Source organism: Cynocephalus volans, chromosome 4, assembly GCF_027409185.1.
Source record: "Cynocephalus volans isolate mCynVol1 chromosome 4, mCynVol1.pri, whole genome shotgun sequence".
In the NCBI taxonomy this organism is placed as follows: Eukaryota; Metazoa; Chordata; class Mammalia; order Dermoptera; family Cynocephalidae; genus Cynocephalus; species Cynocephalus volans.
Genome location: NC_084463.1, coordinates 152,661,719 through 152,689,706, shown reverse-complemented (window position 1 = coordinate 152,689,706; position 27,988 = coordinate 152,661,719). Strand labels below are relative to the sequence as shown.

General features: G+C 45.7%; 1 protein-coding gene across 1 annotated transcript; it reads right to left on the bottom strand.

The window, feature by feature from the left end:
- Window positions 1-2: 2 nt before the first annotated feature.
- On the bottom strand, window positions 3-12,238 carry SERPING1 (serpin family G member 1). The gene is made up of 8 exons (XM_063094109.1): window positions 12,164-12,238; window positions 11,571-11,647; window positions 9,468-9,924; window positions 7,851-7,985; window positions 6,280-6,483; window positions 5,951-6,090; window positions 2,559-2,778; window positions 3-524 (listed from the first exon to the last, which is right to left on the bottom strand). Exons 2-8 carry the CDS (start codon window positions 11,622-11,624, stop codon window positions 271-273), a joined length of 1,464 nt encoding a protein of 487 aa, XP_062950179.1. The 5' UTR covers window positions 11,625-11,647; window positions 12,164-12,238; the 3' UTR covers window positions 3-270.
- Between the last annotated feature and the right edge of the window lie 15,750 nt (window positions 12,239-27,988).

Sequence of the window (27,988 nt, the reverse complement as noted above, 5' to 3'; positions counted from 1 at the left end):
AGTCGTCATCTGCCAGATTTTATTTATAGCGTGGGGAACCTAAACCAGAGAAAGCTGCAAAATGTGATTTAGAGAGCATGACAGGGTCACAGAGAAGGGCTGATAGAAGCAGATTCCTTTGCCAGACCCCTGAGGGAGCCCTTTTGGTGGAGGACAGAGGACACCCAAGGCAGGAGGTGGCTGGGGACGAGTCCAGGCCAGCAGAGCTGTGACTGAGGCAGCTGAGTCTTGCTGAGTAGGGGCTTGCCCTAACCTGGTCCCGTGTACGTCTCAGTACCTGGGGTCATACACCCGCCCCATGAAGACAGGGTACTTGTGCTGCTGGTCCCAGAGCACGAAGAGGAAGGGTTGCTGCACGTCGAACATCAGCAAGGTGCGGGCCACAGACACGGAGGTGGCAGCAGCCGCCTCCACGCCTGTCTCTGTCAGCTCCAGCGCCGTCTGGTGCTGCATCGCAGACACCTGAAGATCCGGGTCCTCTGTCAGCCCGCACAGGTTGAGGTCGTAAGCGAAGTCAAAGAATTCTGGGGCAAAACCAGAGAAAAACAAAGAGTCAGAGAGCAGCACGAAACCCTGAGCGGATGGAGACCTCTGTCCTGAACCTTCTGGGGGAGTCCTGAGTCCCGACACTCTCTCCCTCCTTCTCACCTGCTTGTCAGATTCTATGTCATACCTCTGGTCCAGCTCATGGGATCCTCATCAGAGGGTCCAACCACCACTCTCTCTCTCAAGAGGCCTTGCCTTCCACCCCCCAAAACCCTTGAAAGATGTCCTTGCTTCCTTGTCTCTAAGGACCTTGGAAACAAGGTAGTATAACAGACAGGTCATGTGTTATGAGATGAGATCATACACAAGGGTGGGAAGCTGTGAAATAATGAGAAACATATACTGGTCTCTGCCTTCGATTCCTGACACAGAGCTCCTAAAACCCTTGTAATTTTCTAAGCGATAGGGATGCAGGAGCATCTTGTGTTCCACTATTTGTTCTTTGACCTCAGTTCCTGACAAAGAACTCCTAATCCCTTGGGATTTCCTTGGTGATAGACACATTTTTTTTTCAACTTTTTTTTAATTATTGAAACATGATTGTACATATCTGTCGGATAGAGCGTTGACTATCAATACCTGCGTGCAATATGTGATGCTCAAATCAGGGTAACTACTATATTCAACCTTACATATTGTAACCATTGTTTGTGGCCCTTTACCCATTTCTCACTAACCCCCTTTCCCACCTCTGTTGGCCTCAGTTCTGTTCTTGATAGGAACATCTTTGGTTCTAATGAGGTGACTCTTGGTGGCTCCTTGATGGGGGCTGGTCACCAGATAGACCAAGCCATGATTAGAAGTGTGGAACTTTCAGCCCCACCCCCCATCCTCTGGGGCAGGGAGAAGGTCTGGACATTGAGTTAATAATTGATCATTCTTACATGATGAAGCCTCCGTAAAAATCCCTAAAGTACAGGGTTTGGAGAGTTTCTGGGTTGGCGAACACATCCACATGCTGCCAGGGTGGCCCATCCCAACTCCACGGGACAGAAAGCCCCTGTCCTCGGGAGGCTTCCAGACCTTGCGCTATGTATCTCTTCATCTGGCTGTTCATCTGTATCCTTTATCATATCTTTCATTACATAATAAACCAGTAAACATAAGTGTATTCCTGAGTTTTGTCAGCTATTCTAGCAAACGATCAAACCCCAGGAGTGGGTTGTGGGAAGCTCCAGTTCACAGCTGGTTGGTCAGAAGCATGAGTGACAGCCTATTCTCACGACTGGCATCTGAAGTGGTGGCAGTCTTGTGGGACTGAGCCCTTAAGCTGTGGGATCTGATGCTATCTCCAGGTAGACAGTGTCAGAACTGGATTGAATTGAATTGTAAAACACCCAGTTTGTGTCCACAGAGAATTGGAGGACTGCTGGGTGTAGGAAAAACACGCCCTCTTGTTTGGTGGCCAGAAGTGCAGAATGAGAGAATAGAGGAAAACAGTTTGTTTTTCCTATGCAGGTGCCATATACCAGGAAATGAGATCATGTGTTAGGCGGTCAAGTTCTGTAACCGGAAATGAAGGGACAGATGTGAACCTAGGTCAAAGGTTAGGGGACAGAGCCTCTGTTGCCTCTTTTAAACTCAGAAACCACCAGACTCTCATATCCACATACTTCTTGAACATTCCATGGGGTGGTTGACTGTTATGAAATGTCTTTGGGGAAGGGGCATCCACAACCCACCTCGGTCACCTGTTCCAATGTCTATGTCATGAGGAACCACAGTGAAAATAGTCGGGAGAGCTGGAGACCTGGGATGGTGTTCTAACTGGTTTGCCTCTAATTAGCTCAAGGGTATGTCATGTAAACTTTGGGTAAGTCACAGAAAGTTTCTGAGTCTCAGTTTCCTCAGTGATCCAATGGGATAAGAGCACCTGACTCTCTAAATCATAAGGTTAAGGGACAACCTGAGATTATGAATGTGAAAAATATTCTAGAGAATGCTAACTGCATTTTAGGGACCCCCTTTCTTCTCTGATGGCCTGGAAGTAACCCCAAGCTGCCAGAGCTCACCCAATTTCTCCATGATTGACAGCATGTCCTGGCTGCTCTTCACTTTGATACGGGGCAACATCAAGAGAGTGGGTAGGAACTTGGACATCTCCAGCTTCTTCATGATGGCCCTGAAGACAGAGGGGCTGAGAGCCCGCTCTATGTCTTCAAGACGGTATTTCAGGTTCTGGGGTACCAGGATCACAAGGCTCAAGTTGTGGGAGAGCTGCAGCTGCCCCACCTAGAGAATAAGAGATGCCACTTTATCAGTCTTCCTACCCCAGCTCCCACCTGGCCTCACCTTCTGTATCCCAAGGTTGTCTTTCAGTCTGCTGTGAAAAGTCTGTACTATTTCATCAAGCACCAGCTAGACCTCGGCTCCCAGACTTGGCCACAAAATGAAGATGCCACCTGGGTGAACAGTGCTGGTCTAACTCTGTGCTGGCAAGGGGCAGAGGAAGGAGCACAAGTTTCTGATGACACCCTGGCTCCATCAGTGACTAGCTGTGTCATATGGGCAAGTGATCTGGTCTCTCTAAGCCCGGTTCCCTTTTTCCCATGTGTGTTGTGCCTAAAGTATATAACATGCACAAATGCACCACCAGAGCTATCAGGTGAGTCCCACTGGAAACTATGGATGACTCTCTACTACCTATGAGACTAACTACAAACCTTTAGTGTGGCATTCAGGATTGTTCACCAGCTGATCTCAGCCTACCTTTCCAGTTTGCTAGTAGAAGGACTTTCAACTGATGGCCAGACCAAAAAAAGTATGTGAGAAGTGCAGGACCCATGGGTTCTCAACTAGAGGCGAATTTGCCCCCCAGTGGCCATTTGGTAATGTCTGTTTGGTAATTTTGGTTGTCACAGCTGGCGGGGGGGCAGTGAAGTTTTGTGTAGAATCCAAGGATGATGTTAAATCTTTCAATGCACAGGACAGCCCCCCACAACGAACATTATGTGACCCCAAATGCCAACAGTGGCAAGGCTAAGAAAGCTTAGTCTAATAGGATATGAGACTATCATTAAATGTTATTATGGCTGAGGTTGAAAGTTGGACAAGAATCTAGAAAAATGCAGAATTCAATTGGGCAATAAAGAAAATGACTGAAACCAATCAATTGTTGGAACCTGAGAAAACAGCCCAGAAGAAGCAGGTTCTAAACCAATATCAACTGAAGATGGACACGGGTCCCTGTTGACATGGGCTTCACACAGGGCTTACCCATCTGGGCAGTATGTACCCTTCAGGTCCTATATACAGATCTTGAATCTTTGACCAAAAATTTACCATGTTGTGGTCTTGAATTTTCAAGCCAGTAGCCTCAGCATACCTGGGTTAGTAAACCTAACCCCCTTACCTGGGTAAATACCCTTATGTTCCAGGAAGATTTTAAATTTAATATGGGAATAGTAAAGTAAGCCAACTTCATAATATTAACACCAGGGGTTAAGTTCAGGGTAATCTGTGTGTTTGTTATTTAAAATAGTATTTGTAATTTCTATGAGAATCTGACAGGCTAGTTTTATGCTTTTAAGCAAAAATGCTGTAGGATAACTTCAATACATTTGAGAATGACGTTGGGATGTCAGGTGGAAGTTAGTTTACTCTTCAAATTTAATTTTCAGTTCACAAGTGGGCTTTAGGTGCTGGGACGATATGGCCAAACAGAGTTGAATTCTTCCCTGTCAGGTATTTGACATGTTTAAAAAGAAAGTCAAGTATATTAAATTCATAAGGGGAGCTTGAAATGCTTATTGGAAAATTAGGTAAGTATGTTTATTAATAGAACAAATGGTTAAAGAATTTAATCTGTTCAATATGGCTTGCTTAAAGAACAAGTGAAAGTTAGTGTTTTTATATAAAAATTATTATAAATAATGTAGCAAGTTCAGCTTAAAATTAAAAGGCATAAGTTAAACTTTCATATTGAATTTATAATGTTATTAAATTAAATATCTGTTTAAAACACAAGGAACTGTAATAGTGGTTTATGGTCACAAAACTCTTCCTCCTGTGGCATTTAAAGAAACCTCAACTTGATACCCTCCCCTCATATATTTGGAGTCAGAGTGATGTCCTGACCATGTCATATATATATTCACTCTTCTGGCTCGGGTTCTGTTAAATGAGTCATGAGTGGTCATATTCATTGGATAGGGATGGATGGATAAGTGGATAAATGCATGAATGGATAAATAAATGAGCAAAGATGGTCAAAAGTAATCTTCTCTATGATGTCCCCCTAGCCACTCATACTAAATGAGTAGCTCCCTTTAGCATCCACTACTTCATTCATTCATTTATTCAGTAAACATGGAATGAGCGCCTATTCTATGTGTCATTGTTCTAGGCACTGTAGATATAAAAATAAACAAGACAGGTCCCTGTACCCAAGTAGAGATGCAGTATCTCAGGGAGATAGATAATACTGTGATCAAGTAAGAAAATAACATAATTTCAGAGGGTGGTGAGTACCATGAATATAATAAAACAGGATGATGTTACAGAGTGAGGATGAGGCTACTTCAAAGGGCAGAAGGGCTCTCCACCAAGGTGACCTTTGAGCTGACACCCAAATGACCAGAAGGAATAAACTACGTGAAGATCTGAGTGAAAAAGTATCCAGGCAGAGGGAAAAGCCAAGCTGGAAACAAGCTTGGCATGTTCCAGGAACAGATACTCAGCCTGGTACTGAGACACTGGCTGTGTCCCCTTGTTTTCCATCTCACAGGTCTGTGTCTTGATGTCCTAACAGGGCAGAAATACTTGGCCACTGGGTATGAGATAATTTACTAACTAGAATCCTCTGAACTCCATATTCTGTCTTTCCTTCCTCCGCACCCACTGAAATTATATTGTTCAATTTCTGCTAAGGAACGTAAGCCATTTAACACAAGTGCACACACACACTTACTAGATATATGCACATACACGGATAAACCTATATACAGGTGTACATATGCATATGTGTGCTGTACATAGACACACACACACACACACACACTCACACACACACACACACACACTCTCACACACACACACACACACACACACACACACACACACACACACACACAGAGGACTTCTTAAGCCACCGGGTCTCCTGCTGGGTTGAATGGAAAGAAGATAGATGCACAGAATAAGAAAACGACTCACTTTTTGTCATTTGATTCAGTAAAGATGGATGAAGAAACTTTAGAATCCTGTCTTCCAGGCTAAAATACACAATGCCTGCCTCCGCCAAGGCTAGAGAGAGGAGAAGGTGAAAAGATAGGGTGGAAGTATAGATGGGAAGAGTAGAAATGATAAATTCGTAAGGTTATACCCCCAAAAGATGGGGCCACAGCAGAAAAGAAGTTAGGACACTCAGGTGGGACTGAAACAGGAGTGGAAAGGGTCAAGAACTTACCTTGGCCTTCAAAGTTGGGTCAGTGAAATGGGCCACAGGATACTTCTTGCTATACATCATGGGCACTTTTATCACAGAGTTCTTGAAGTGAAAGGGCTCCATCTTAGTCTTTTGGTGATCAAATTTTGTTTTCCACTTTGCTAGAGGGAAGAGAGGGTGGCTCTACTGCAGATAGGGAAAGGATGAAGAGGAGCTAAAAGCCCTGTTAGCAAGGAGTGGGACAGGTACACTGGGGTCCAGCTGTGGAACTTGGGACTGGGAAGACTTTGAAGCCAAGAGGAGAGGAAGGACCCAGAAGGGGAAGACTACTCGGTTAAGGGCTCCCTTACCATTCATGTAAATAGCATTGAGAAGGATAAGGCGGGTGTCAGCGGGCAGGCTGTCTAGCATCTGGTTGATCTTGTGGTTGGTGTTCTCAGCCACCCAGGTGTTGACGAGCTTCAGGTTGGACTCACTGTCATTGCTCAAGACTCTGGGGCTGCTGCCATACAGGCTCTGAGAGGCGTTCCTAAAGATTTCCCTTATGGCCAGGTCTGGGGGGGACAGGTCAAGAGAGGAAGGCATGAGTCCTCTGCATACTCCCTCTCCTTCCAAGTGCAAGCTTTGAGAGAGAATGTGCTTTCTATGGCTCTTTCTGTTCCCTCCAATAAGCACAGGGGTCTGGCCCACTCCTCTTACAGATGCAGCAAGTGAGGCCCAAAGAGAGCAAACCCTGAACTTGGAGCAGAAGAACTAGTCCTAGACCCTTGCTGCCCCTGCTTGCCATGTAACCACAGGTTGGCAAGATAACTCTTTGAGATATTAACTTCCATTTGCCTGTACGAGTATTTCCCCTCTTTTCTTCCTGTAATTCAGCAGGGAACAGACTGCTTCTTGGCCTCAATGGAAGTTCATGACAAGACTACCTGGCTTTTGCTCTCCAAAGCCCAAGTCCACTGAAAAAAAATAGTGTTTCAAAGAGAAGTTTTTCCTGGATGAAACAGACCAAAGACATTTGCCCAGGCTTCACTGATGCTTAAGTACAGCATAAGACCAAGGCTGGGGGGGAGGGGGGCAGGAAGCCCTAAAATACTGAACGCAGTTGTATTTTCCACCAACCTAGCAAGACAGAGGATAAAGCTGATTTATAGCGAATAAGTGAATGCAACATTTCTTGATGGCTATGAGCCATATTTTTCCCACATTTAAAAAGAGGGTGCTTTTCAAGTGAGTTTTCTTTCTTTTTTTTCTTCTCTATATTTTGTTTTCTATAATGAATGAATATTGCTTTCATAGTGTAAAAAAAAAAAAGGAAAAATGTTTTTCCTTTTTTTAAAAAAGGGGAGTGAGACTAGATCTGTGGTTTTCAAACTATTTAAAGCAGCATAACTGTGTTTTCAAATAAAGTCATGTCTGAAGCCCACGGCCTCTGGTGAGGCTGGGTGGGATCCCAGAGACCAGCTGGTTTCTCTCTCTCTCTCACAGGAAGTGGGGCCCCACTCCCCACCACTCAGCCTCCCTGATATTCACCCTCACCACAACTCCTGAAGCAGCTCTGCAGAACCCTAGGGCTCTGGAGAACAAAGTTGGAAAACAACTGCATTATTTTAGTAGTTTATTATTATTATTTATTACTATCGTTGCCTACTTAATAACATAATACACATATTTTATGTATACAGCTCTCTAGCCCTATCTATTAATAAATATATAAGAACATTCTTATTCTAAAAGGAATTGATGAAAGCAAATGACTTGCCTAAAATCTCACCAGGAGAACAATCCAGCTCCTGGAGCCACCTGATACTTCTGCCGAGGCCCTCCGTCATTCCCTCTGTCCTCTCTTTCCCCAGTGCTGGGTCCCCCTTCAGGATCCTCTCAGGACTCTCCTCTGCACTGTTATCCCTCCCTGGGCACTCACCTGGGCTGTGGAAGATCTGAGACACGGAGGTGACGCCTTTGGATGTGAAGGATTTCAGGGTCTGGTGGACACAGTCAAAGTCTTTGGGGTAGAAAAGGACATTCTCCAGGTTTCTCTTGGTGCTCTCTCCAGCCCCTACAACAAAGGGCAGAGAATGAGGGGCACTTGCAGGAGGACTGGGAGACCCACCATTTGGGACTAGGGTTGAGGTACCAGGCTAGAATGTTCCCTGCTATGGAGGGGATCGTAGATCATCAGAGCTAGAAGTATTCTTTTGGGAGACAATACATAGATATAAGTCAGAAAAACAGAAGTGGGGGAATTATGAATAATCACAGTTAGGCTTTTCCAGGGCTTTGAACTCTCCTTCCCCATTTCTCTACCTGTGTAAATCTCACTCATCTTTCAAGGCAGGTCCACGTTAACTCCACATTTAGCTGGTTTAGATTTACAAAGTTTTGCCCTATAGGCAGAAACACTAGATTGATATTTAGAGGAGAAATCGGAGAATCATAAAAGAGGATGGATGTTCAATACCCTTCCAGTTAGTCATTCATTATTAAACATTGAACCAAAGTCATCGTACATATCTTCTGTGTAATGATAGCTAGAATATATTGAGTACTTACTTGGTTCCAGATATCTTAAGTGCTTCTCCCATATTATCTCATTGAATCTTTACAGTAACCCTTTTACGTAAGGACAATTACTATCCCATTATACAGATGAGAAAATTGAAGTATAAGAGATCAAGTAGTTTGCTCAATTTAAGGGCGCAGAGCTAATAAGTAGATGATGGAAGTAGGATTTAAGCTGCATCTTTTGGGCAATAAAGAAATTAACTGAAACCAACTGACTGAAGGGTGCCACCCAGGAGATATTTGGTAATGTCTGGAGACAATTTGGTTGTCATAGATAGAGGGTGGGGTTCTACTGGCATCTAGTGGGTATGTTAGGACTGGGACTCCAGAAGAAAGGTTCTTACATGCGCACTGCATTGTTTTTAGTAGCCTTCCTGGAATTCCCCTTGGGGGGTGATAGCACCCTCTCCTCTGCTTGTAGTAATTTGTTTGTGACACTCCCAGGGTAATTACCCCATGGGATTTGGCAGTAATCCCTCAAGGAAACAAAGGCATTAACATTTGTTTGACCTCCTGCCATTAGGAGTCAGGCACTAGTGTATCTGCTACTTATTCTTCTGAGGTAGCTATCACCATCTCTATTTTACATATAAGGACTCAGGCTCAGAGAGGTTCAGTGATCTGCCCAAGGTCACACAGCTAGAAAGCAGCATTACAATAGTTCTACTCTGGGTCTATCTCTGCTGATTTCATCTCCCTTATTGCCTTACCTTGCCTCGGACCATTGTTGGTGGCTGGGACCCTGTTTTATATGTTCTTGTGTAGTCCACAGGGTTTTACAAGCAATAGTACCTATTAAATCATTGTTAAATGAAGTAATGCTCAAGAATGGAAAGATACACAACACCATTCCCCACCATATGCAGCCCATTTTTTACAGCTTCCTCCCAGAAGAAGGTGTAGGAGGTGTCTGGGTCGGTGACCCTCACGGGAGAGTCCAGCATATGACCTGGAGAGAATTCAATCGGGGTCTTACCGAGCAGGACCTGGGTGAGGAGGCTGGCGATGCTGAGTGGGGAAAAGATAATGTTGGTCTCGGCCTTCTTTGTTGTTGAGAAGGTGTAGTACAGCTTCAGGGAGAAATCTATCAAAGCCTCCCTCAATGTGGCCTCTGAGGAATGACTCTCCAGATCAGAGCAGAGAGTGACAGGCCCTGGGCAGTAGGGCTCAGTAGTGGTCGGTATAGGAGACTCTGTTGGGAGCTGGGTAGTTGGTTGGATGAAGGGTTCAGTGGTGCATTCATCAGTGGTATTCACAGTTATTTTGGTGGATGAGCTGGTTGGCAGGCTGGTTGTCCGCAAGGTGGAAGTCTCTATGACTCCAACACTCTTGGAAATCTCTACCTTCGAGACATTCCCTTTGCTTTCCCCTTGCAAGCTCTCTGGATTCTTAGAGTTGTGGTTTGTAGCATTTGGATTTGAGGAGGCTCTATCCTGTGGGTCAAAAAACTGAGTTTCACCTTTCCTACTGTGACGCACAGTCCCCTCAAACACTCAAAGCAGGAAGAGAAGGTGCAGATGTGGAAAACGTCCCATACCAGAGAGTAATTTCTGGCACAGCCTGGTAGATGATGGGCTTGCCTGGGGCCACCTCCACTAATTTCTTCAGAGAGGGGGCAATACAGGGGTGGGGATGGGGATGGGTGCAGGGATATTTTCTGCAGAAGATGGGGGTAGTTGGGTGTCCTGTTATCTCTGACCAAGTAGGAAGCTGTTTTCCAATCAGTGGAACTGATTGTCAATTGCCATTTATCTATGTTCTTACAATTTCTTATAAATATCTACCCATTTTAACTCACTCACCTGGCCTGCATAGACTTTGAATTTGTAGCCCCTGCTTTAGCACGGTGGATTTTCAAATTGTGGGTTGCAATCCATTAGTGGGTATGGAAAACAATTACAAAAGGAAGGAAGGAAGGGAGGGTGACAGGAAAAGAGGAAGGGAAGAGGAAGGGAAGAGGGAGGGAGAGGGAAAGAGAGAAGTAGTACAGGCCAGTAGCTCTGAGACAATTTCAACTCCCAAGGGATATTTAGCAACGTGTAGAGGCATTTTTAGTTGTCCTAACGGAGGGAGGGGGAAGATGCTATTAGAACCTAGTGGGTGGAGGCCAGCAATTCTGCAAAACATCCTACAATGCACAGGACAGTCTCTCAACAATGAATTATCTAGTCCCAAAGGTCATAGTGTCCCACTGAGAAACCCTGTATTATGCCAATCTGGCAGATAGAGAAACTGATGCTGACACACATTAAATAACTAGCCCAGGGTCTGACAGAAAGGAGAGGGAAAGCTCGGAGTCAACCAAGGTCTCTGAGTCCGATTCCTTGCTCATCATTACATCCTCTGCTGAATCTCGAAGGGCACTGCAGATGCCAACTTCCACACATGCACACGCACACACACATGCACACACACACGCAAAGGCACATGCACACGTACACACACACGCACATGCACGCGCACACACACACGCACATGCACATGCACACGCACACACACACGCACATGCACGCGCACACACACACGCACATGCACACGCACGCCAAGGCCAGCACTCACTTTCCCCCTGGGCTCCCGCACTTCCTGGCCTTATCTCTTATTCCTGACCTCCCAGACCACCAGGACCTCTCACTGCTCTTAACCCCCACCCATGCCCAGGTGGGTGTGGTACCCTTCCTATCCCGTTTTCACAGGCCCCAGCCTATGAAGCCAAATCCTGACTCTGCACAGCTCAATTTTCTACAACAACCCCTTGCTTTTACATCACAAAATGCTGGCCACCTCCTTGCCCTCTGTGACCTCCTGCCAAGCCTGTCTGGTGGGCAGGGAGGGGTCTATTTGTTTTCCCTTTAAAAAATCAGGACAAGTAAGCTGGAAGAAGTGACTTGCTCAAGGCCACACAGCCAGAACGTAGCCCGCAGCGATGAGAACCTGCTTCTGAGTCCCCAGCTCTTTCCGCGCTCTAGGAATGCGGGTACAAGGACCACACTCGCTGGCGCCAGGAGGAGCTCTCCTCATTCCCCGGCGCCTGAAGGGTTAATCATCCATCAGCTTCTCACCCCTCGAAGGGGCCACTTACCCCAGCCAGCAGCAGCAGCAGCAGGAGGGTCAGCGGGGTCAGCCTGGAGGCCATCTGGGCGGCGACGTCAGCCGGACCTGCGGAGCCAGCCAGTGTCCTAGCCAGCCCCAGCCCGGGAGCCCCGGAGCCCGGGAGCCGGGGACCTCCACCCCACCCCGGGGCCCGCCCCCATTCCGTTCCCGGCCTGTCTCTGAGAATTCCCTCCTCCTCCCTCCCGAGGCCACCTTCTCCCTGGCTCCTCCCTCTGTTTTGTTTTCCCAAAACCGCTTCCCCTTCCCGGCACCGGCTGAACATTCTTCCCCCACCCCCAGCCCCAGACCCAGGTCTTCGTCCATCTGTTCGATCAGGGGGTCCTGCTTGAGCCAAACAATGAGGCCAGGGGCAGGGGGAGGAGAGGTCTAGAGGGGGCTGGGCAGGACAGCCCGGGGGGGGGGGGGGGCGGGAGGAGGCGGCAGAAGTCTCTAGAGGAAGCGAGCTTGTAGAGACTGCAGACATAAAAGGGGTCAGGAAACTGGGGAAGGGACAGAAGGAGGTGAGGAGACCCCCCTCCCCAGACTTCTTCACTCCGTACCCCCCACCCCCCAGCACCAAACCTGCTCCAAACTCCCAGTCACTAGGCAGCTCAGTACAGAGTCGAGAGTCCCGCAGGGTCAGGGAGGGTGGGGTGTGTGTGTCTGGGGGGGTCAGTCTTAGCTATTGGCTGGCCCAGGACACTGCCCAGTTACAAATTAAGGATGATTGATCGCTGGTGTGAGTTCCTGTAAATCAGGATGGGAGGGACCACTTGGTCCAGCTTTGTGGGCCAGGCCAGGAATTTAGCCCAAAGCCCTTCTGGAGTGGGGTGGGGAGATGGTGGGAAAGCGCAGGTGCAGCTGTCAACTCTACAAAACCAAAGCTTCCTGTTCCATCTTATGGATCATGATAAAAACAGCATTGATGCAAAAGGTGCTCTGCAGTTTACAAGGAATGAGCTTTTCAGGAATTGCTCATATCAGTTGATCCTCAAAGTAACCCTTGGGAAATAGGCCCCAATTGTGCCCACTTGATAGTTAGGATACTGAGCCTTAGAGCTGTGAAATGTCTGGCTCATGGTCACCCTCACTTGGACATAAGCCTGGACTTGGACCCAAGTCTCCTGAGGTTCTAACATCTGCCAGCCACCCTCCCCTGTGCTCTGTGGGTGTTCTTCCATTTCTGCTTTGAAGACCCATAATCATTGGTTCTTTCTTTGTATAACAGACAAGGAATCTGCAAGCAAGCATTCACTTTAATAAAAAAAAAACTGAAAAAAACAAAGCTGTGGTCGTGCCACAATAGACCTGGCAGTGAGACCCAGTTTGCTGTGTGACCCCAGAAAGTTGCTTTCCCCCTTGGCACTTAGCTGTCTTCTCAGGGTTGCCAAATAAAATACAGAGCACCCAGTTAAATTAATTTCAGATACACAGCCAAATAAATTTTTTTAGTATAAGTATATCTCACACAATATTGGAATATACTTATGCTAAAAATTTTTGTTATGTATCTGAAATTCAAATTTAACTGGGCGCTCTGTATTTTATTTGTTAAATCTGGCAACCCTACCTCCTCTGCAAAACAAGGAGGCTGTCTCTGATGATCTAATACAGCTCTCATGTTCTGTGATCACTTCACTGAAGACCTGTTCTCTAGCTGTGTTTGGTGCCTCCAGGAAAGTTCGCCTTTAGCACCAGAACTGCTACTCTAAGGGACTGACCAAGGACAGAAACAGGAGAACATTTGTGTGTCTCCTTAGGGGTCCTTGGAAAAGACCTAGCACGTGTCTAGCCCAGCTTTGTGCTTCATTCCCTGTTCCCTGTAGCCATTTGGGAACCTCCTAAACCACGAAGAAGTTATATAACATCAGAGCCATTGTTTGAACAGCTGCACATAAAATACCACTTTTCCATCCTCAGTGCCCAAGCTGGTGGCCTCAAAAGCACCATGAGCTTGATGGGGAGCAATAATCAGCTACAATGTATATCGACAAAATAAAATTAAAAAAAAAAAAAAAAAAAGCACCATGAGCTTGTAGGTTCTGCGAAAAGGATCAGCCTACGTGGTGGAAAGCAACCTCACTCACTGAGTGCTCACCGTGTGTTTACGTTCATCCTCTCATTAATGCTCATGACACCTACAAGGTGGGTGCTAATATTAATCCTATTTTAAATGTGAAAAAAAAAAATGAAGCTCGAGGAAGTTAATCAATCCACCCAAGAACACACAGGTAGTAAGTGTCAGAGCCAGCATGTGGACCAAGTCCGTTTGACCCTGAAATCCTTTTACTCCTATCAATTACTGACACACCAGGGGCTAACCAGAAGGAGGCAGCAGAGTGAGCCTCCTGGGCCCAGCTGCAAGAATCTGATGCTTTGAGGGCCGAAGTTTCAAGATAGACAAGCCCCATGGAGAGGTTTTCCCAGGCTGTGAGTCTACCTCCCTCAGCATTTTAGCTCTCTGGCCAAAGCCATTCTTGCATTCTGGACATTTAGAGGGTATCGCTGCTTTGTGGAGACTCCCCTGCCTGACAAAGCTGAAGCTGAAATTGACTTAATTACGGTGTTTACAGAATTTCTCCCTAGTGTGGTGTTCATATAGTCAATCAGTGTAGGACTGTGAATTCAGTCCTTTCCCCGCTGGGGCAGGTCTAGGTTTTCTCTGCCACGAGGACCTTTCCTTCTGGTGGCTGAGGAGGGATGACCCCACAGGGACCCTCTTCCCACTTGTTGTAGGTGTACATGGTTTGATTCCCTGTGGGTTTCCTGGTGTTGCATGAGGTTCAAATTTGCACTAAAGGTCTTCCTGAGCTCAAAGCGTTTTATCAGGCTTTTACCCAGGTGGGTCCTCAGCTACTGAAGGTACAGGTTGCTGTGGCTGAACTCTTTCTCACATTCTATATACCTACAGTTTTTCTTCTTAAGAAAAATTACCCAAAACTTGGAAATAGGGCAGAAGAATCAAGTCACCCGATTCTCAGAACACAGAAAATCATCTGTGTGACTATTTTCTCAATTCTCCCACAGACAGTGCACAACTTGTACCTCTCTAGATGCAGAAGAGAGAAGCTGATTGATTACCAAAGAATGCCTTGGGCATTAGGGCTCAATCCTCTCTCTGGAACCCTGGTTGGAAAATACCATTGTAGGGGAATAAAATTTTCTTTGACTTCTTATTTGCTATGGATCAGAGCCCAGAGTCTGTAATGCCAGATGTTGGCCTGCCAAACATGAATAAGATGCAAATGGTTTTTCTGTGGTAGAGATGTGAGTGAAATAGAAACATTCAGAAGAGATGATAATGATAACCCCAAAGGTAATGGTCTCATTGCCCTGTGGGGCAGTAGCTAGTTTTGTAGCTAACTTAGCTGTGTTCTTCCAGTGTTCTCTTTTTCACTGAACACACACACACACACACACACACACACACACACACACACACACACACACCAGTTTCTTGCATCATTCTTTGAATCAGCCTTGTCATCCTGGTGATTGTCTCATGAATGTTCTCATCATGTATTTCTGTGAGAATGATGTTTCTACCATTTTGAGAATTATGTTTTGGCACACCTTTTTGTGGGGGTATTGATGCTTTGTAAGTAAAGATGGATCACTGACTAAACTTCGTCTCTTATTTCCTAAAAATATAGTCCTCCCTGGGTAGGACACAGGTTTGGCAGCCATGAGTGAGGGGTCGTGGGGGTTTCTGCTGCCACCGTTCCCTGCCTTTCTCACCAACCCTGACTCACATGGGCTCATTCATGCTCAACTCTACAGGGACCGAACCTTACTGGGAATCTCAGTAGAGAAGCCTCATTCACGCACTGTTCTGCTGAAGACCCTCTTCTCATTTTCCCTTCTGTCTTCAACTAGGGCGAGGAGGTGAACAGGGATGAGAGATGAAAAAATAAGTGTTGAGACACAGACACCCGAGCCCCAGCCTCATGACCTATCTGAAGACCCTGGAAGGCCCAGTATTACAAAACTTTTCAGAGTGGAACAGAACATTTGATGACCCCTTACAGATGTTCTAAATTGACTCTTCATTTATTTATCTAAGCACATTTTAAATTATTCTTTCAAAGTTATCACTACAACATCATGTATGTGCTTTGTAAAAATTTTCGTACAATTTGGACATTTATAAAATTAAAAATTATCCCAGACACAACTGCTGTTAACAATTCCAAGTGTATCCTTCCAGACTCTCCTCTCTATAAAATCATGTATACCTCCCTCTCTCCCTCCCCCCACATAATTATTACTCTTCCATAATTTCCTTTCTTACTAGTAAAGTATCATGAGAATTGTTCCATGTCATTTCTAGTCAGTTCTATCTGATTCTTTTTTTGTTTGTTTTTATATTGAATCATAATTGATTATACATATTTTGGGGATTCAATGTTGACATATGTTGATCAAATCAATATTACTAGTATTCATATTGTTACAAATTGTACTTATTCTTTATGCCCCTTGTCCAAACTCTCCCTTTCCCCCTCTTCCTACCCCCTCCCATTACTGATAACCCTAGACTTCTTCTCTCCCTCTGAAAGAGTAATGATTACTCTGCTGATTTGTTGCCTCGATGATCTGTCCAATGCTGAGAAGTGTGTCCATGTCCCCCAATATTATCATAGAACAAATGCTTCTTCTGTCACTCTGGAATGGGCTTTGTGGAGAGAGACATCCTACTCTTTTCTTTGGACTCCGCTGGTGACTTTCCTTGTGTCAATGCCCTCCAGTGGCTTGCGGGCCATCTGCATGGTGGTTATGACGTCGAGCAACTTTCATGGCAGCCATGGTTACTGTGGTGGCTGTGGTGGGCCACCCACATGGAGGTGATGTTTTTGGCATGCTCGTTGGTGCTGGTGGTGTGCCTGGTTGTGGGCAGGGGGTCTGGTCCCTGGCTCCAGGCTCCGGGCCCCAGACTGGCCCTGAGGTGCTGGCGATGCGCCTGGATGTGGGTGAGGGGGCATCTGGCCCCCAGATCCATGCCTCAGGTACCCTGGTGGGTCCTGAGGCACTGGCGGTGTATCTGGGCTAGAACTAATTTTTTGTCCTTTGCTTACTTCTAAGATGGGGGAACTTCCTGTGGGAACTAGTACTTGAGCTGTGTTGTTGAGCTAAATTGCTGCTTTGCTGTTGTTTCCCTAGGGAAGGCTTTTTGTGCAGCTCAGAGTTTAATGGTTGACCTTATAAGCACTTCTGGATCTCCAGAGACTGGGTGCACCTGGGTTGTGTAGAAACTCTGACCTGGGCCTGAATCTTTTCATCAAACTGCACCACATGCAATTCTGCATTCCCAACCAGTCTCTTCTGAGTGGACCTGTGCTGATTGGGGGGCAGATTGGCTGTCCTTGCTGTGTGCCAGTGCTCTCCCAGTGGGTCTGTCTCCCCCACTGCCTGTGCTCCAAACATTTCCCATGGGATGGGCCCTGTGCCAATCCCTCGCAATGACTCACCGGCCTCTGAATGGCTCCCTTTTTTCAGCTGTTCTGGCTCCTCACTCCTGCATGGGTCCATGGGAACCCTATTAGTGATCTTGCTGTCCTGGGGGCCACCAAGGCCCTCTTCTCCCCTGCCACCTCCAAGCAACTCCATCCGAAGGGCACAGCTGTGGCTTCTGCCGGCTCCTGCTCTGTGCACTTAGCAGTTTCAGGCTTAAAGCAGCCGTGGCCCAAAATGCTCCAAGCAGTTTTTTCTTTCTCTCATCATGGCTTCTCCCCCTTCATGAACTCCATAGGTCTCTCCTCCTCTTCCCCTGAGCTCCAGCGGCCCCAGCTTGGCTGTTGTTACATTTTATAGTTGCAAATTGGTTAATTTGTGGGACAGTGTGACGCTAGGGACCATCTATTCCACAATTTTGACCGGAACTCCTCTGTCTGATTCTTTCTAATAGCTGCACGGTATTCCATTGCATGGATGCATGACCAACTACTTCTTTGGTCTCATACTGAGAGACATTTGGGTTGATTCCCAAACCACCTCCCTTAACTGTATGTTGGTTCCAGAAAGTTCCCTTTTGCTTCCACTTTTACACTCCTTGTACAGCAGCACAGCTGGTTTCTCTGCCACCTTTTCTGTTTCTAACCTTTGTCTCCAGCTCTCCGTTGCCACCTCTTTGGATAGAAAACCCAGGTCTGGACTCAGCTGTGAATTTGGTTCCCTTTTGACTGTGATCTCTTATTTTGACCTGCTGTTTCTGTGTCCTTGCCCAGCTCCTGAGGGTAACAGTGCCTGCTCCAGTTCCACAAAAGCCAACTAATCAGATTCATCCTGCATTCATCTATGCCTGATGGGGGCAGAGAGACACCGTCTTAGCTCTGCCCAACTTGGACATGAAGCTCCCATGGTCACTTATCCAGTTAGACTTCTTTGCTTCAGCTTCTAAAATGCAATTACCCTTGCCCTACCAAGCCGTGTACATACTTCATCATCCAAATATTTATCTGCCACAAATGATCACCTTTTTCAGAGAGAAGAGTGGCTATACCTTTCCCCCAGCATCATGTGTGATTAGATGCAGTGCAGAAAAGGAAAAGAGCATGTGTCTTTGAGCCACACAGACTTCTGCTTCTCTACTATTAACTGTCCAAGGGAACGTACCCTCTCCGAGGAGTCATGGTTTCAAAGTCTACAAAGGGGTTGTACTGTCTACCCAACAGGGTCATTTTTGAGATTAAGCAAGATAGGTTTGTAAAGTACCTAAGAGGTGCTCAAAAATGATAGCAATTGTAATTTAGATCTTTACTAACAGCTTTTAATTTTCCAAAAAAGCCACCCATAAGAGTGGTCATAAACTGGTTGTTCAAAGATGGAGTTTATGTGAAGGACAGAATAGGTGAGTTTGTTTCTTGAACCAAACATGTTTGTAGGCCCACTTAGACTTTTAGTTTCATTTTCTGATGAGATACATAATGTGTTTCTATCATTAAAAAACTAATTATTATATTTTGTTGTATATTATAATTAATTAACAATCATATTATAATAATTAATATGTTATATCAAATTATAAAATTATACTTTACAATTACACATTATAATTTTAATATTTACAGTGAGATATAATTTTAAAATTACATATGAATAAATATACAATTTAACAAAATATTATAAATCCACGTAACTATCCATGTAAACATCATCCAGTCTAAGAAATAGAATATTATTGGCACTCCAGAAGCATCCTGTGTCTTCCTCTCAGTCACAACCCCACTCCGCTACAGGACACCAAGGATCCTATTGTTATTGAAATCACTTCCTTACTTTTCTTTACACACTTGCCACCTATGTTACCATCCCTAAACAATGTAGTTAGTTTTGCCCTCTTTTGAAGTTTCTATCATACCATGTATATTCTTGGGTGTCTGGTGTCTCTCAGTTAGCATTATACTTTCAAGATTTATCCATGCTGTTGCTGTGGTTAATTTCTTTTCATTGCTGTGTAGTTTTCCACTGTATTACTACGCTACAATTTTATCTGTTCTGCTGTAGATGGACACCTGGGTTGTTTCCAGTTTCAAGCTATCCTGTACAGTGCTGCTGTGAACATACCTATATATGCAGCCAGTTTCTCCAGGGTGTATACCTAGGAGTATCATTGCTGAGTTGAAAGAGGTGAGCAGGTCCAACTTTTCTACCATTTTCCAAAGTGGCTTTACCCACGTACACTCCCACGGCAGTTTATAAAAGTGTTGTGTAAGACCTCGTGATGGTTAATTTTATGTGTCAACTTGACTGGGCCACGGTGCCCTGATAGTTGGTCTAGCATTATTCTGGATGTTTCTGTGAGGGTGCTATTTGGATGAGATTAACATTTAAATAAGTGGACTTTGAGTAAAGCAGATTGCCTTCCATAATGTGGATGGCCCTCATCCAATCAGCTGAAGACCCTAATAGAACAAAGACTGACATCCCCCCCATCTCCCTGAAAAAGGAATTTTGCCAGCAGATGGCCTTTGGACTCAGACTGCAACTCTTCCCAGAGTCTCCAGCCCCCTGGTCGACCCCACCAAATTTTGGACTCATCATGCCTCCACAGTCATGTGAGCCAATTCCTTAAAATAAATTTCTCTCTGTGTGTATACACACACACACACACACACACACACATTCTGTCGGTTCTGTTTCTCTGAAGAGCCCTAATACAGGACTAAGGCTTAATATTAGGTGTCGCCTTGACATTTAGAGAAACTGCAAGGGGCTTGAATGGCTTAACTACAAGTTCTCCTTCCCATTCTGCTCCCTTGGATGAGGTCCCTTAGCCAAATAATCCTCCTTTTCAAGGGGACCATGTGCAGTTGCTGCTTATATGTTGTAGGGAAAGTGAAAGAAAATGGTCAGGACCCCTCAGATGTTCAGAATCTTGCCAAGTATTTGATGTAAATATGTACGTGCACCCAGGTGTTCCTTGGTTATTGCCTAATGTAATTATGCATGGGAACCCAGGTGTCCTGGGTTATCAGACTTAAGCATAAAGGATGAGTGGCTCTGATCCACCTGGTGCCCCCTTCCCCCAGATGCCCTGGGGTGGTTAAAGGGAGGCTGCTACTGCTGCTGAAGGCTATTGCTGCCAGTGTCCCCAGCATGCCCCTAGAGGACACCACTACTGCTGCTTCTGCTGCTACTGCTGAGGACTGAGCTTGTGTCATCTGCCAGTGGCTCCCAGGATCTTTCCAAATTACCTGCTGTGGACCTGTGTGTGAGGGGTCTATGACCCAGCTTGGCATGTGAGGGGTCTGGTGACCCAGGCTGTACAAAGGGTCTGTGGGCCCTGAGTAATAGTAATACTATTGCTGTAACCCTACAACTGGCGTAGTTGGCAGGATTCCAGGCAGGTAAAAGAGCCTGGCAATTGGCATCATGGGTAGGATGCCAAGCAAGTAAAGGAGCCATTAGCCCCTTGGGAGGGGAAGGAATGTGGCTACCCTTGAGTTTGGGTGTCCAGTGGCCACTTTCCTTTTGAGCGGGGTCTGCCTGTTGCTCACTATACTGCAAGCTAACATGGACCAGAAACCCCATGAAGCAGCATGGCTTTGAGATTTGCAGCAGAAAGCAGACAGGTTGGAAATGCAAGTACATGCCCTGGAGGCTTAAGTACAGAAACAGGTCATGCCTGCTTTTGACACTGGGGACAATGACGAACACGATGGTGAGTTAGGGGAGACTGTGTGTCTCCTGGAACGACCTGTTGCTCATCAGAAAGTGAAGCACAAGCAGCCTATGAGACCAGGCAAACTGGTAGGCAACCCATAGGTGACCCAGTTTACTACCTATGTCCCATATACCCAGGTCGAATTGGTTGGCTTGGGGAAACAGTAAAGTGGCAGAAACAGGGACAGCCCCTAGCTGCCTGGCTGCTGCAGCTATGGGACCTAGGGATGGATGGTGTGAAGTGCTCTGGAGAAGATGTAGTAAATGCATGTCACATTTGTCTGAAGGCAGATGGCTCACTGGGTGCCACTTAAACCCAATGGCTCACTGGGTGCTGTATAAACCCGAGAAAGCAGATGGTTCACCAGGTGCCATATAAACCTGAGAAAAGGGTGTCGCATGCAGATGGGCAGATGACCCAAGGATGGGTGCCCCTGCAGAATTTCAAGTATGTTTTCACCTGGTAATGTTAGCCTCCATTACCATGTGCCCGTCTGTGTGGCAGCGGTTACAGGATAGCTGCTGATATGCACAAGGGCAGAACAGCCAATCCTTGATGAAATGGGTGAATGCAGCTGTTTGAACTGTGTGGGTGAACACTGGAGAACTGCCCGAGACTGAGTAAATAGCCAGTGTAAGCCAAACTGATTCAAGTGGTTCAAGAGCCCAGGATGGTGCAGCTAGATGCTAATAGCCAAGACAGTAAGAGAAAGGCCCTGAGGACGTTTCAGAAGTTTGGGAGAGTGCCCCCTCATCACAGACCCTGAGGCCTAGGAGAACTGAGTTTCTCTGGAGGGCAGACCTGGGGTGCCACTGCCCTCAGGAAACTGCTCCTGCATTTCAGCTGCTCAAACTGGAACCTCCCTGCCTAGGGCAGCCCCAAGTGTGGTTCATGGAGCAGCTCTGGAGACCACAAGCTGGAAACCCTGGTGGCATTCACACGTTGTGTTCAGTTTGCAGGCCAGCAGAATGTGAGAGCAGTGGTGGCATGGCAGCCTCCATTCAGATTTCAGAAGATGTATGAAAAAGCCAGGGGACTCAGGCAGAGACCTGCTGCAGGGGTGGAGCCACTGCAGAGGTCATCTGTGGAGCAACGTGAAGCAGCAAAGTGGGGTCAGAGTCCCCACAGAAAATCCGCTACTGAGGAAATGTCTAGTCGAGCCAGGACAGTGGGGCTGCCACTGGGAGCCCAGAACTAAGGAGCAGCGGGCAACATCACAGTAATGGCCTGGAAAAACCGCAGGCACCAGGGCAGTTCAATGGGCTGCACCTGGCAGAGCTGTAGGAGCGAGGACTGAGCTTGTGTTGTCTGCCAATGGCTCCCAGGATTTTTCCCAATTGCCTAGCATGGACCTGCATGTGAGGGGTCTATGACTGAGCCTGGCATGTGAGGCATCTGGTGACCCAGTCTGTACAAAGTGTCCGTGGGCCCTGAGCCCTAGTAATACTATTGCTGTAACCCTACATCTGTGAGTAGTGGGTTTCCATTCCCTGACAGCCTGCATAATTATTCAAACAAGCCACTCACATCCTCTTGTGGGAACCAGGGGCCACTCCACCCTCTGGATACTACAAAGCCTGTGTCCCACAGCCCCTTGCTGTCCCTAAGTGCAACCCTGGTGTGATCCAGCATGGCATGCAATGTCCTCCCTCCAGATAAGAGTGTGTGTGACTAATAAACTGCTGTGGGGCTCAATCGTGCAGTGTCAGGTGTCATGTATGAGGCCATCTCCCTAACCATAAGATGGGAATTCCTCCCTCATCAACAGGGTTAATAGAGGTGATTAAAGCAAAAGTTACGATTTCATCATATTCTCACCAACTCCTGGTATTGCCATAATTTAAACTTTTAGCCAACTGGTTGATATCTTATTGTGGTCTTAATTTTTATTTCCTTGATTACTAAGGAAATTGAGCACTTTTTTATGTCTATTGTCCATTTGGATTTTTTCTTCTGTGAAATACCTCGCAGCAGACACTGATTAGCTGTTCGTCCAGGTGGTTTTTTCTCCTGGCCATACATCTAGACAACATGTCACTGCTTCCCACGCAGCTGCATGAGTTGTATGACTGCGATCTAGCTACTGGAACGCTGGTGGAAGTGACATGAGCAATTTCTAGGCCTGCCTGGCCTCGAAGAATCTCCCACATGTGAAACTCTGTTTTCTCCCCCATCTGCTGGCTGGATATCAATGTCGCAGGTGACTTTGGAGGCTGAGTGTCTGATTGACTTCATGGAGCAGAGCCTCCTCTGATCAGGAACATCAGTTTTATACTCTATCTGAGCAAGAAATAAACTTCTACAACTTCTATTGTATAAGTCATTGAGATTTGGGGATTCATTGTCATAGCTGTTTGTCTACCTTAACTTACATTTGCTCATTTTCTATGGGGCCTTTCTTTTGATTTAGGAGTTCCTTTTGGTTACAAATCTCTTGTAGTTATACATGGTGCAAATATATCCTCACCTGTGGCTTGCCTTTCTGTTCTATTAATACTGTTTTCTGAAGAACAAAAATTAGTCATTGCAATATGTTCAAATGTATCACTCTTTCTTTACAGTTAGTATGATTTTGCATGTGTTCGTAAAACTTTCTCATCTGTCATCAAGAATATGTTCTCCTATCTCATCATCTAAACTTTTTTTTTCTTTTTGGCCTTTCATATTTAGTTTTACAGTCCACCTGGAATTGATTTTTTTGGGGCGTGGGTATTGTTTGGCTAAGGCTATGCTAATTGTCTGGCTAGGGCAATTGTCTGGTTGAGTTAGGGGTTAGGACCCACAGACCCTTCAAACCTGGTGTACAGACTGGGTCACCAGACCCCTCACATGCCAGGCTGGGTCACTAGACCCCTCACATGTCCAGCACAGACCCCTCACATGCAGGTCCATGCTAGGTAATTGGGAAAGATCCCAAGAGCCTGTTGGCAGATGACATGAGCTCAGTCCTCAGCTTCCTCAGTAATGGCAGCAGCAACATTGGTGGACTCCTGGAGGGTCCTGGGGGCCCTGGCAGCAACAGCCTCCAGCAGCAGTAGTGGCCTCACTATGGCCCCCCTGGGGCATCACTGGGGCAGGGGGCACTATGGATCAGAGCCACTCATCACTTATACTTAAGTCCGATAACCCAGAACACTTGGGTGCGAGTCAGACAACCCAGGAACACCTGGGTGCACATGTGCAATTACATTAGACAATAACCAAGGAACACCTGGACACATGTGCATATTTACATCAAATATTTGGCAAGACTCCAAACCCCCGAGGGACCCTGACCATTTTCCTATATTTTCCCTACAGGTATAGTATGAAGTAGGAGTACAATTTTACTTTTTTCTATGTGGATATGAAGTGTGACAGCACCATTTATTAAGTTTTGATATCTGGTAGACCAAGTCCTCCCAGTGTGTTCTTTAAGGAAGTCTCTGCTCTTCTTGATTCCTGAATTTCTATATATATTTAGAATCAGCTCGTCAGGTTCCACAAAATAAAACAAACAAAAATGTGGGAATTTTGATTGGTATTACTTTACATCTATAGATCATTGGGGGGGGGGCTGGTCAGTTAGCTAAGCTGGTTAGAGTGTGGTGTTACAACACCAAGGTCAAGAGTTTAGATCCCCGTACTGGCCAGCCACCGAAAAAAATAGAACATCTGGGGGACAAAATGACAGCTTTACAGTAGAAAGTCTTCTAATCCATGAACATCTTATAGCTTTCCAATAATTTGGGTTTTCCTTACTGTTTCTTTCTCAATATCATTGTATAGTTTTCTCTATAGACACATTCTACCCGTTTTTGTTCATTTTATTCCCAGGTACAAGGGTACTTCAAAAAGTTCACAGAAAGATTCGTAATATCTTCTAATTTATTTTTTCCGTGAACTTTTTGATGTATTCTTGTACTTGATATTTTTTATGCTATTAGGCACAGCTTATATTTTAGTTTGATCTATATCATTAAAAATCATTTTTGTATTAAAAAAATCATTTTTGTGACTAGTTTCCTTTCTTCTGTTCATGTAATAAGGCCTATTTTATCATCGGCCTGGAAGTCTTAGATTTTGCATTTGGTTTTCAGCTCCAGTTTCCTTGATTTGGTTGGATTCAGGTCTTCAGTCTTGGATCCTACCTTGAACCCTCTACGTCCGTCTGAGGTCAGTGTGTGACTACGGGAGGTGACAAGAGATCGATTAGCTCTCACCCACAAGCACTAGTAGAGCTTGATCTTTTCCTACATCCAGCCCATCAGCAAACCTTTCAGTAATATCTCCAGAATATATCCCGAATCCTCTTACTCCTCTTCTCTCCACTGGGGCCACGACCCCAGTCTAGTCACAATGATCTCTCACCTGGACCCCTGAATAGGCTCCCAAGTGGCTTGCATGCTTCCACTCTGCCCCTTCCATCCATTCTCCATTCCACAGCCAGTGTTATAAAAATAGAAACCAGTTTTCTACAGGAGACCGTTCTGTTGGGAAGCAGCTTATGAGGCCTTCTCTTCACACGTAATAAAATCTAACCTCTCTAGCCTGGCCTATGAGACTGGGTCCAAGATGACCTCTGCCTCCCTCCTCTTGTATTACTCATCCCCCCGCTCCCTTATTCCTTCCTTATTCTCTTGGCATTTTGGAAGTTTCTAGAATATGCCTTTGCTGTTCTCTGTGCCAGGACTGCTCTTCCACCACCATCTGCATGGCTGGTTCATCCTTCAGGTTGGAATTTTCAAATGATCCTCCTTGGAAAGGTCTTTCTGGCTGTCCCCCATCGTTCTCTACCGCCGTGTCTATCTGGTTTTCTCCATCACATTTATCAAGAGGGACAATCATTTTGTTTGCTTTTTGTTAACTTGATCATTAGTTGTCTTCCCCGCTAGACTGCGAACCACATGTGAGCAGGGACCCTGTCTTATTCACTGTTTGTTTTGCTGAAAGTTTTTACTTTCATTTAGGTTCAAAGGATTCATTAGTAAAAGAAACCACTCATCACACTAATAAGCCAGTTTTTGATATTTATTAAGATACAGCAACAAGCAAGTAAGCAAAGAAAGCAAGATTGTGCAGGCATATTAAGAAGAGAAAAAAATAATTAAAGTGTTTACATCACCAAATTGGGGAAACACCTACATCCAGATCCAAGCAGTGCTGGGAAGTCCCGTGAACAGCGATCTGGAGTCCCAGTTGGGATGTTCCGGGCAGTGTGTCTACTGCATGGGTGAGACTTCAGAGAGCAGTTTGGGGAAATCCTGCTTCTATCACCCAGCTGCAAACTGATAACATTAGTCTGCCTGCAAACATGCAGCTGTGGTTATTTTATTAATGGTTGGATCTTTTCTCACAAGTCTTCAGGATATTCTTTGGCCCCGAGAACTGGTCAGGTTCCCAATATCCAAGAAGCTCCAGGACTTACTTTCCTTCTTATCTGACAGTGACCAAGCACCTATCCCTTAGGCCTGCACACAGTTTCTGAGAGTCTGGCACATAGCCTATGCAGGGTCATTCTTCACTCAGAGACCTAGCAATGCCTCTGAAGCCTGAACAAGACTATAAACCTTAATTTTCCCAACACAGTTGTATATCCCCGGCACATCAAACTGCGCTCACCACGTACATAATATTCCATAAATGTTCGTTGAATGAACGATTGCATCTTGCCTAAGCTGGAAGACAGATGTTCTGAGGGCTGGGACCGTTGGCGAGGGCCCAGACAAACTGCTGAGAATCCCAGGGATTGTACGTAATGACTAGTAATGACAATGTGTGTGTCTAGGAGAGGGGATGGGTGAGTTACTCGGGAATAGACCCAGTACAAAGTTCTTCACCTAGTTAGAGGCAAACTGAGAGTCCCATCTGCCAGCCCCTTCATTTTTCTCATTCATCTCCGTCCTCCATATGAATAAGTGAGAGGAAGAACACCAATGAACAGAAGGGGGTGTTAAAGGAAGCCCACCAATTTCATACTGGTGCCACCTGCTAACTTCTGCTGAGGCTGGGGGCTTCTGTGGGGCACTCATGGGGATGTCCATTGTGGTTCAGCGTCAGAATTCTTGCCTGCCTCGTGGGAGGCTCAGATTCCATATCTGGTCTGTGCAACTTCCTTTCAGCCCACCATCTGGCACACAGCAGAAACTCAATAGATATTTGTTGAATGATTGAATGAGCAAGGTCCTTTGATATTGGCTATCAAGGACACAGATTAAATTGTCCAACTGTGCCTTCTAGCAGTTATTTTCTCCTACATACTCATCCCTACAGTCTCTCTGCCAGCTGCTTTCAGGAGGCTGGTAGCTGCCTGTTACCGCCTCTAAGTAACTGATAAGAATAAAAGTAGAGAGACACAAAGATATTGCATGGTGGTGGGGGTGGGGAGAAGGACAGCAAGACCTCCCCCAAATTCCAGAGAAACAACTGCACCAGGAGAACATGAACACTTCAGGGCTAAGGCATGTTCTGTACTCCATGGCCCCTACCCCAATAGACTTCGGTCATGCTTTCCTTATGACTTCTAGTCCTGGGTTATTCTCATTTTCCTACTAAAAACACCACTTTATTGAATAGAGAGAAAATTCAAACATTCACATTCTACATTTTCATGTGTGCTACAAGAAAGTGATCTTCGGGTAAAATAAAAAAACATTATAAATGGAGTCTGATGGGTGCTTTCTATCCTGCTCAACTGTACTCTATCATTGCTTAGCTTCACTCCCAGATTTACTTACTCAGCTTATCAGTTTAATGTTAGTGTCAAACTCAGCTGAGTCTTTTCATTTAGTTAGATGCTACCTAAGGTCTTTCTGTGTGGAGGATATTGACTTTAATGAGATAGAAATAAAACACATGTATTTTGCAGGACCAAAGTCCTTAGTTTAGTCTGTAGAGTAGAAGGCCAAAGCCTGTAGTTTAGGGGCCCAAAGCCCAACCCTTTAGGAAAACACAGAAATGCTAAGATTAAGAAAGACCAGAAAACTGTCACAGGACTAAGGCCTATGATGTAGATAAGAGAATTGAAGCACAGCAAAAAGTGATTGCTCTGGGGGCAGTTGCCCTTGGTGCAGCTAAACCTAGATGATGGGAAAGTAGTAAGCTAAAATCTTCAAGGATATTCTGCTAGTTAGTGCTTGGGGGACGTTCCACATCTCACCCTAAGCTGTCTCTTTGAGTTTCTTGGGGAATTAGGCACTTTGGTGATTATCTCATTGTTTCTTTTTGTACGTCACATAGCTTAGTTTTATGACTCCTTTTGATGG